The sequence below is a fragment of the Cibotium barometz genome, chromosome 24 (genome assembly GCF_041138505.1).
Source record: "Cibotium barometz isolate CiBa-2024 chromosome 24, ASM4113850v1, whole genome shotgun sequence".
NCBI lineage: Eukaryota > Viridiplantae > Streptophyta > Polypodiopsida > Cyatheales > Cibotiaceae > Cibotium > Cibotium barometz.
In genome coordinates this window covers 48,501,202-48,512,053 of record NC_141069.1, presented here as the reverse complement: position 1 = coordinate 48,512,053, position 10,852 = coordinate 48,501,202, and the positions used below count along the sequence as shown (strand labels likewise).

At 46.5% G+C, this 10,852-nt stretch overlaps 1 protein-coding gene across 1 annotated transcript; it reads right to left on the bottom strand.

Annotated features, from left to right (window-relative positions):
* Window positions 1–515: 515 nt before the first annotated feature.
* Window positions 516–1,064, bottom strand: LOC147625390 (uncharacterized). Its single transcript, XM_086818729.1, has one exon. It carries the CDS (start codon window positions 981–983, stop codon window positions 771–773), a length of 213 nt encoding a protein of 70 aa, XP_086674855.1. The 5' UTR covers window positions 984–1,064; the 3' UTR covers window positions 516–770.
* Between the last annotated feature and the right edge of the window lie 9,788 nt (window positions 1,065–10,852).

Below are 10,852 nucleotides of genomic sequence, written 5' to 3'. Positions count from 1 at the left end.
AATTTAATCGTAACTCCACAAGAATCAATTCACAAAGCTTCAAAATGTAGACAAATGTCTATATATAAACCACCAAGATAGTTCAAGTTCCTATCACTTCTCCGTAGGTGTAGGAATGAAGTGGGATAGCACTACAAAAAACACAAGCATGCGTGGTAATTGTACAGCTTAAGATAGAAAGAATTGGCATAGCAACTGAAAAGAAATATGCATGTACATATATATGAAAAAAGATAATACAGATGAAAAGTTCAAGTTATTTCCCAAGCTTAAGAAGAACCAAAGCGCAATCTTAACTCCATGAGAGTCTTTCAAGGGAAAGAACTATGATATCCTTCTGTGAAATTACCTAAAAAGATTTAAATAATAAAACGAAACAATCCTAACTTGGCTACCTAAATAACACCTAGTTTTGGGAAGAAAAAAATGGAATTCTTTTCGTTGTCTCTACTAAGGGATCCCCAGGCCTTCATGGAAAAAGAAAAATGCATCAGTTTTGAAATGAGGCTAGAACATCCCAAGTTTCTAGTAAAATTTATCATTCCCCAAATTCTCAACAATACAGTTTCAGCATAATTCAAACGAGTCGCTTGGTGGCACTGATCATGGACCACTTTACCCTAGATTACTCAATTAAACAGCTTTTGCCGGCCCTTCAGCTTGAACCTCATGGCGGATTCCCATCCCACACACTCAAAGGGAACAACAATGCATCCAGAGTACTTAAAATTCCGAGAGAAACCTGGTTAATTCCGGGCCACAAAACTCTATCAGGCGACGGCGATGGGAGTGCCTTGGAAGTCCTCCATGTTGTAGACGACGGTGATGTAGAGGGAGCAGCTAGGGCAACGCGCGATGTCCTCGCCCATCCTCAGGTCGGCGCGGCTGATCTGGAAGAGGTCACCGCAGGGGCACGGATACGTGAAGGCCTGGAGCTCCTCGTTCCACTCCATGTCCTCGATCTCCACATCATCGTAAGACATACCGCCCTCGCTTCTCTCTTCTGTCTTTAGTTAGGGCTTTCCACGCGACCCCTAAACATATGTTCGATACCGCCGCCTCAAAAATATTTCTTGTCGATATTATTTTTGTAAATAGTTTGTAATATACCTCACTTTTCACCATCTTCACAACCACCACATGAAAACATGTTTTTGGTTGTCTTGCAAGCACAGAACAAAGGCACGTAGTCGGAGCCATCTAGAAAAGATCCATGATTCCCTTCTTCAGACAAGGAACCACCCTCTCCACAAAAGAGCACATCTTCGTCATTTTCAAGATTGATGGGGTTGCTTCTCAAACTGGGGTTCCCATCATCTTCTTCATTTGCTTCATTGCTAGCATCCACATCCAGATAATACCTATAACGAAGAGAATCCAAAAAAAAAATCGATCAACATCAATTGGTTGAGTGAGATGCAGTATCTTCATCACTTTCCATGCTACGGTCGCTCTTTTTTTTGTCCATCCCATTTCCAATTTTAGAGATCAGTCCTAGGCAGATGGGTAGTACTTCCCCGTGCGCAAAAGTGTTGACTCCAATGTTGACCCAAGCCTATTAGAAATGTAGTTATCCATGTACACATATGCTCGGTCAAATATATTCACTGGCGAGACAGAGACACTTTGTTCTTTAAATCTCCAGCCCCATACAATGCATATTGCTCCTGCTCCCTAGTAATTTCTTCCGCCATTACATTGTGACAAAAAAAACTTAAAATGAGGTTTAAACATATCTTTCATGTAATAACCCAACATGCCTTCGAATGTGTGCAAGAGAACTTGTTTCAAACCCTTGCACATGACAATGTCCCTACTAGTAGCTGGTTTTGATACATCCATGCAAGATATTTTTTGATAAGGTTGCCTACAGAGATCAAGGAAACTACCATTACTTTAATGACCATTTGGAAGTGGATATGATTAAATGTTCCACCTTTCTCAAGAGCAAACAAACCACTTATAGATTTAGATTGGACAAAGTCTTCTAGTGGTTCCCAGAATGTAATATCTATGTCACCACTCCCAAAACCTACAGTCACAGAAACCTCAAACAGCCTCGTCAAATTAACGAGTGGCCCTTTTTGCATTTGGTGGTATTGTTATTGCTAGGGTCGGAACCTACAGACCTTGCCCTACTCTTCACCATATGTAGATTTCTAACCACTTTATTTCCTTCAAGGGATGTGAGAATGTGAGGATTTGATGAATCTGCCACGCTCTTGCCTTTGTCACGGGCATGCACGGATGCAATAGCCTCCAAAAATTTCCCTTTATCACGTGGACGCGCAGAAGGTCCTGCTGTATCTTTACCTACATTTGTGATGTTTGTAAGCCCTTGAGGATGGCAAGGTGCCATGGCAAAGACTCACCCCAACACACATACCCAACCCAGCCCACAACCCCACAACAAAGAGCCTATGACAGTCAAACAGACCCAACCCAACCCAACCCCAATAGTGAGTCCCCAAGCCCACAATAGAGAGCCTACGACCCAACGCAACACCAACAGTGAGTTCTCATCCACCCAACCCCAATAGTGAGTCCCCAAGCCCACAATAGAGAGCCTACGACCCAACGCAACACCAACAGTGAGTTCTCATCCACCCAGGTGCCCAACAGTGAGTTCTCATCCACCCAGGTGCCCATGCCGGCCCAACCCCACAACACAAAGTAGACAAAGCCAAGCCAACCCAAGCTCCCAGAGCCCACCACATAGGTGCCCTTTTATTGCCCTAGCCAATCATACAAAATCGCATCCCACCCACAACCGCACCAAAGGCTCCCATTCTAATGTGGATTCGTCGTACGTACCCTCACGAGGTCGACGTGCAGAAAGATATTAATTAGTTTTAATTTACATTTAATTACTCAAACACATTTAATCAACATTCAATTACAGAATCTGACTACATGATTAATCTACAAAAGCAGCAACTAATCACAAACCATCACAAGAACCAACAACTAATCATTAATTAGTAACTAATCAGAGACCATCACAGACCACCACAATAACTAATCAGAGACCATCACAGACCACCACAATAACTAATCATAGATGGCGAAGCATAGACCTCCAGCAACCAATCACATACCATTACAGCACACAGACCACCATAGACATGCGGACGCTCTGATCAACATGTAGGACGAAAGGACACCGCATCTCACCTTAGCACAACGCGCAGGTAGAGGCGATGCCAATGAAGGAGCATCCCCACACCACAAACCACGCAACCCCCTACCCTAAACATAGGCAGCAACATAGAGGAGATACCGACGAATGAGCAGCACTAGACCATGAACCACACAACCCCCTGCCCTAAACATAGATAGCAACATGTAGGAGCGAGCCGTATACGAAGGAGCAGCCCCACACCACTAACCACACGACTCCCTGCCCTAAACACAGACAACAACACGCAAGAAGAAAGGAGCGACCCGCATCTCACCTCAGCCAGTAGAGGAGGTGCAGATGATGACGAAGGAGATGCCCACGACCGACGAGCCGCCCCATGCACCCCCTTAATTACCACCTAGCCCCCATGCATGCACATTGTCCCAAAATTTTCACAATCATGCTAAATCCTACCTAAAACCCAACCGTTAGCCTTATAAACCTTATAAAAAAATATTAGCCTTATAAACCTTACCAAAAAAATCCCTTGGGGGGCCCTTCGGCCCTAAACCACCATCTAATTAATTAATCAAAAATATGTTCTAAGGGGGCTTTATCACCATCTTCATAGCCATTAACTTTTCCCTTTTTGAAATGTGTTTTTCGCATGCAAGTGTTGCATTGGAGGTGAGGGTACTCAAGGAAATGCCTTATAAGCTTTGCACCTTGCAGGTGTGGTGGGCAGGGATTGAAGAGGTCCTATAACCTAGGACCTCTTCATTCCTAGTGTTCTCTCGTAACCAACCCGCCGCAATACTTTCCCTCTTGCTAAAAGCTCCCTAGCTTTTTGAGCTCATCCCATAAAGCTTCCATTCTTTGTGCATATAAAGCTACGCTTTACAAAATCCATTCTTTGTGCATATGAGCTATGTGTTGAATCTCATATAAAGAAGGAATGCTCATAATAAAGCTAAAACTCTAGATAATTGGATCAAGTTCTTTTAAGGTTAGAGCTTGAATCCATTAAATGATTATATTGACCTACAAAAAGAAGATTAATGAAGTGGTATATAGGAGAGAGAAGTTCCATGTACAAGAGCTTCAAGGAGGAGAGGAAGGTGTGAAAGCGTGGCGTGATAGGCTGTGCATGTTTGTCGAAACCCTAGCTCCTCGTTGCATGAAGTCGTTAAGCTAGTTCTGCCCAGAGTGGAGGATGTGACCCCAAGGGGGCATCACCCTATGGTAGTGCGAAGGTTTTACTACAACATGCAAATGAGGTAAACCCCAACCTAAGCCAAAGCCTAAGCCACAATGCAATCCTTGAACAAATTTGTAGGCCTGCTTTCAAATGTCACAGAGCCTCTCCAAGATGTTACCCTTACTCATCAAAGGGAGTCTCGAGTGACCCGGAGGATGAGGAAACAGTGCATGACTCTCAAGCCAAGCCTTCTCTTGAAGATGAAGTAGCCCAGATGGATGATATGGAAGACCTCCAAAAGGAAAACTCTCCCCCTCCCCATGGAATCCTCTTTTCCTTTGTTAACCCTGCCTTTAACCCTTCCCCCTCTCGCCCTTCGGCGGGAAGCTATTCTAACAACAACAAAGAGTGAGTTTGAAAAAAATGGCGAGAGTTGAAGGCTCTCCCATGACTCCTGGTAACTAGGGAAAAAAGAAAATCAAAGGTTTTATATGAAGCTCGTGACCTTAAATGTCAAAGGGCTTACTGACCCCTCTAGGTTAGACATCATCAAAAGTTGGATGTATGACTCTCAAGCATCTCCAGACTTCATTTACTTGCAAGAACTCAAAGTGACTGGGCATGAGCTCTCTATTAGGCTCTCCAAAATTTCAAACAAGTACAAGTGGCAATTCACTAATCAATTAGGTTCGAAGTGGTGGGGGATGCTCCATGGGCATACATGAAAAATGGTCTCCCATGGTTTAGGATGTGCAAGTAAGGTCATGCCATAGATGGGTGGCTATCACAATTCGAGGGGACTCCCCTATGACAATGGTGTCTTTGTATGCTTCTAGCCCGACTGCATGGGAATCACTTACAAGGTTATAAGGCCCTAGGTGACTTCAATATGGTGGAAAATATATCAGACAGGTTTAAGGGCCTAGGGCACTACCTTCAAGGCAGGGAAAGAAGATGCTAGGAGGATGTAATATTGGCCCAGGACCTATTTGACCCAGATATAAATAAAGAGTACACATAGTCTAATCGTAGAATAGGCAAAGACCTCATGAAAGCAAGACTTGGACAGAGTGTATGTACCTACTGACACATCTCCAGCAGCGTGATGATTAGAGTGAAGAATCTGATAGTGGCGACCACCGCTAGTAGGATTTGGCACCTGATCATATCTTTTAACGAACTCATGGATGCACTTCAACATGTTGGCTTCAGTGTAGCACGGGGATGCTGGGGAGTCGGAGGAGCAACCCATGGGAAGTTGAAAAGAAGGTTCAGGTTCTTTTTTTGCTCCTTGTGGAAGAGATTCCAGGCCCATCTACGTCGAGTTGGCAGGTAATTTGGGTTTATCCAGAGTGGGCGCAATGCCTTGTAGTATTGTTCCCATATGTATGGCTTCAGCACAGCAAGAAAGGGCACCACCAAGCTGGCTGCTCGCCCATGAGATCAAACGTGATGGGACGAGCAATGGCGGGTGGCCGATGGTAGCCACCACATTGTCAAGGGGGGTGCTCGCGCTTCTAGGCGATGCTTTGCATCTATGTAGGGACGCAAGATGTGGATGTCCATGCAATCCGTGACCTTGGTGAGCGGTTCCTCTTGGAGTTGTCGATCGAGCAGGATCCAAATTGCCTGCTCGAACTCCGTTAAATCGAGTGGATCATGCCAATTCAGGGAGTTTGGTCGACTTCCTCTCGCACTCACGTGGTGGCAGTTATGGAAATCTCGTCTTCTTCCGAGGGTGGGGGGAGGGGTTTTTGGTGACAAGGTTGGAGGGGTGGGTGATGTTGAGGAAACGGTGGTGAGGCTAGCTTGAAGGGGCCAATGTTGAGGGTGAATCTGTAAATGCATTGGGCAAGCCTAGGTTGAGTGTTAAGGTTGGAGGTGAGGGGAGGGGGTTGGTGAGGGAGGTGGAGTGGGGAGATGGATGGGTGTAGAGGATTGTGAGGGGAAGCGCAGGAGTGTTGTGGTGCCAGTGGGGTGGTTGTGTGCTTGTGAGGGGAAGTGCAAGAGTGTTGTGGTGCCAGTGGGGGTGGGGCGGTTGTGTGCTTGGGTGAGAGGAGCTGGGGGTGAAGGTTGATAGGAGGGAGATGAGGGTGGTGGTGGCTGAGGGGGTTGGGCTCTTGGGGCTCCATCGCCTCTATCATTGTGTTCAGTGTTGTCTTGTCGTTGTCTTCTCCATCTGAGTACTCGGGGCCATGGGCTCAAAAGAAGACTTTGGCCTCTGCACCTTCTTCGAGGGTAAATTCCATTGGAAACACCACATATGAGTCATCAAATTACATGATGCATGTGGCTTGCATGACCTCCATTTGGATATGACATTTGCAATAAAGAATGAGGAGGCCAATTGTAGAGTATGGCGGGAGCTCATCTTGCCGGAGGGATTGATAAGTTGTATGTACGATATCCCACCCTTTGTAGTGGAGGTAGTGGAGGGTGTCGGCTATCCATTGGGATGGGTATGGGTAACGACGACAAAGCCGGTCCGAGACGGAGAGGTCGATGACATCGTTCGGGTCCCTGGGTATCCTAAAGCGTAGGAGGTGGGACCAGCTCATGAGGTTTGCTTAGAGAGGGTGGGTAGGAAGGTCGGTGAAGGAAATGAGGCCCTGGAAGAACTAAGCCAGGAGGGCAATGTTGTGGAGTGGGAGCTTGGTGAGGATATACGCATATGTGGTGCGGGAGAGGGGTTCGTTGATGAAGATGTCGTGTTGAAGCAAGTTGAGGAGAACGGTCTTGTATGGAGGTCGAGGAGCTTGTAGGGGCTCTAGGGAGGGATGGCGAGGAGAGGGAGTTCAATTGCAATGTCCATTAAGGTGTCAACCTTCTTCTCGGTGCCACTAGAGGAGAAGCGAGAGGGTGTGGGGGTGGGTGCGTGGCTCTTGCTTCTGCATCTTCCAGCTGTGCCTCTTTTTGGTGGAGTGTCTCCTGTGTTATCTCGCGGTAGTGCTAGAAGTCTAGAGTGGTTCTACTGAGGGCCTCTTCTGTGGAAATCTTGGGATGTGGCTTGGGTGAGAGATAGGTTGTGGTGGTTAGCCCACTATGTTGCCTCCTGTGTTGTTGGAGCTAGTGCTAGAGTTCTGAAATAGAGGAGAGGACATTGACCAAGTGCTACTCCTTTTCATCGAGGATCTACTAGAGATGAATGTTGTTGAGGGTGGATGTTTACAGGTCCTCTGCATTTTTCTGCTCCTAAGCCTTTGCAAGTAACATTTCTCGCTATGCCAATGAAGCAATATCCTTCTGGCAATAGATGCAGTGTGCCATTTGCATGATGAGCTTGCGGGCCATGTGTGAGAAGCCCTAGGCGAAGTTTGGTACTTTCCCACATGATGCACGCATGCTCTATGCATAAGCTTTGCTAGATTTGAAGCTGCTAATGCCTAGCAGAGGGTTTCCATGGTATTGATGTGGGATGATGGAGGAGAGGATGGGCCCACTTTTGAGTGATGACGGGGGTAAGGAGAATATCCTGCATGGGGTGGGGTCTCATAAAGGTTTTGTTCCAAAAAGGCCTGCCTTTGTGCCTCCTCCTTTCTATTAGCAGCCTTGCGTTTGGCTTCTACAGCCTCCTGTTCATTTGGGATGGGGCCCTGGCTAGATTGGGGGGGGGGGATGGGATCTTTCTCTTTGAGGTCTGGGTGATGGTGCTTTGGCGGTGGTGAATTGGGGGAGGATTGGGGGGGAGGCAGAGAGATGGGGACTGCATTTGGTCCGGTGAGCTGCACTGCCTCAGGAAGCTCCTCCCATCCAGCGCGGCGTGGTAGATGACTTTTGTGAGGAGGGTGGCGGCTGCAAGCTTGCCTTGGGGTTAGAATAAATTGCATGTAGCTCCTTATGCAAATATTCACCGAGTTGTGATGGGTGTTCCCTGGTGGACTCTAGTAGTCAATGTCGATAGATTTCATCTACTAAAGCGGTCTATCCACACTGTGTGGTCAATAAAAAGGATAGCGCCCTGGCCAGCATCACGAGCTCCTCCTGAGTGATATTGCTCCACTCCACTCCTTTTTTGGTGGTGCTGCCCTTGAAGGTACCCTTGGTTAACCATGGGGTGTTGGTGAGCCGCACATACAGTTGGTCCAGTCTGGGGAGGTGGAGGGCTTCTCAAATCAAGTCGACATTGAGATGTACTCTTTGCACCTATCTTTCATTATCACACTTGAAGGTACCCTTGGTTAACCATGGGGTGTTGGTGAGCCGCACGTATAGTTGGTCCAGTCTGGGGAGGTGGAGAGCTTCTCAAATCAAGTCGACACTAAGATGTACTCTTTGCACCTATCTTTCATTATCACACTTGACATGTGGCATGATTGGCATCATATGTCTCTATAAAGTACAAGCAGTAGTTGTACAAGTCAGGTCCCAAGACTCCATAGTGGGCAGCTCGCCAAGCCCAAGCTGCTCTAGGTGGCCTGCAAAACAGGTGGATCAATAGTAATAGCCCTGTAGCATGGTCCTGTGTAATACAATAGCTTATGCCCCACTTTATGATTGTTCTTCATAAAGGAGTGGACCATGTGACCGCTGACTTGCTTCATAAGCTTCTCCCCAAGCTTCTCCCCAAGTGTGACAATTGGGTCGAGTGGTGGCTGTACTCCTTAAAGCGTCCCCCGACCGGGTACCTCTTCCTGAGGGTGGGGTGCTTGAGGACCTCCAAGGAGGAGTAGAATGTTTCGACCATGGGTGATGGAGGGTGGTCAGAAAAGGGAAAGCTCGAGAAAAAATTTGGCAAGAGTTTGGGTAGGCTGAAAAGATAAAGTGAGGAAATGAGAAGGTGGGGCCCATATAAATAGTTTTCATAAGGACACGACCATGGCAAGCAATGGTGCAGGCGTGGCATTCCTAGGAAACGGGCGTACCATGGCATTTGAGTGTTGAGGTTGGAACGGGCACGGTAGTTGGAGCTGAAGATGGAGCGATCGTGGCAACGCTGAAGGAGAATGGTACAACCATGGAAAAAGTGGATGAGAATGGAATGGCCGTGGCATTTTAAGTGGAGGTTGGTATGGCGTGACAACCTTGAAGTTCTAAATGGTTCAATCATGGCATCACTGAAGGAGAATGGTATGGCTATGGGCAAAGGGAAAGGAGAATGGAACAATCGTGAGGCAAATAGATTGTTTTTTTAATGGGAACCCTATAAACAGGTTTTGTACTCGTCGACTATGTTGCTGGCACCCTATTACGAGTTTTGTACTGACTGCATGCCCAATTTGCCAAATGGAGGAGACGATTCTAATTAGGTGATGGCGAGGTTGGGATTCCTTAGGGGAGTTCAGAGGCTAGTAACGAGGGGGTATTTGAGAATGGAGAGTTTAAGGGCTGATTGGGAGTACTCCGAGGTAGCCTGAAAATGACGGGTCGGGAGTAGCCGACGTCGAAGGTAGATCTTTGGTATGGACTATGGGCTGCTGTTGGGGGGGCAAGGGGTCGTCATAAAGCTTTTGCTTCCCTTTTTCCTAGGGCACTATTCGTGGCGGAGGCCACTTTGGGTTTCCATTAAAGGGTTGGTAACTATGGAGTGACAAGAGTATGTAGTTGATGCCTTGGTTGATTTGGGGATCCAAATGTGGTGATTATTGTTGAGCCTGCAAGTAGAGGTTTGGGGATCCATTGAAAGGTTGTTGTTGGGCAAGGTTTAGGGTGTGAGGGAGGATAGTTTGGCCTTGGTGAGCATTTCGACCAGTTTTTGTCATGTAACCTATGTGCTTGGGGTTGTCAAATTAGTTGCCTACGAGAGGGATGAGGAGCTTGGGTTGCTGGTATATGAGGATGAGAGGTGGGCTGTCGAGGGATCCACAGAGTGGAAGTACCTTCATAATCTCTCATAGAGATCAAGAAAGTTGACGATGCTATGGATGACCACTTAATGGACATCTTTATTCTTGAGGTCTCAATGTAATGTTCTATGGTTGTAAGGGCTCATCCTCCTACGTAAAGTGGAGAGTCTCCACTGTCCTAAGCATCAAGTATTCTAGTTTTGTAATTGCTCCTTCTATGTCATTTTTGAGATCCTACTAATATAAAATTCCTCGCCTTTATTTTAAAAAAAGAAGTTCCAGCGTGATAAGATCTTCCTGTGTAATATTAGCCCATTCAATGCCATCCTTATTGGGGATGCCCCCCAGAATAAACCTCTGGTCAACTTCGGTGCATTGGTAAGCTTGACATGTGACTGATCCATGTGGGGGAGTCACAAAGAATCTCTGATCAATTCCATACTCAGCTGTACCTGGTGCCTTTGGCCCTTGTTACCCAAGACCTCGCCCGTATGCTGATTGGTGTCGTAGGTTTCTATGAAGTATAGGGCGTTATAGAGGTCACCCCCATGGCTCTAAAAGTGGAAATAGCATAGAATGCCATTGGCAAACCATGGCATATAGCAAAGGGATGTTATAAAAAGTAGAACAATATAAAAATTGGAAAGTTAGAGTAAGGAAACTATGCATCATCAAGTAAGTAGGCTGAAGATGTAAGTGAGCAACATTTTATGATGCATCAAGATATGTTTAGTTCCAAGATTATAGGTG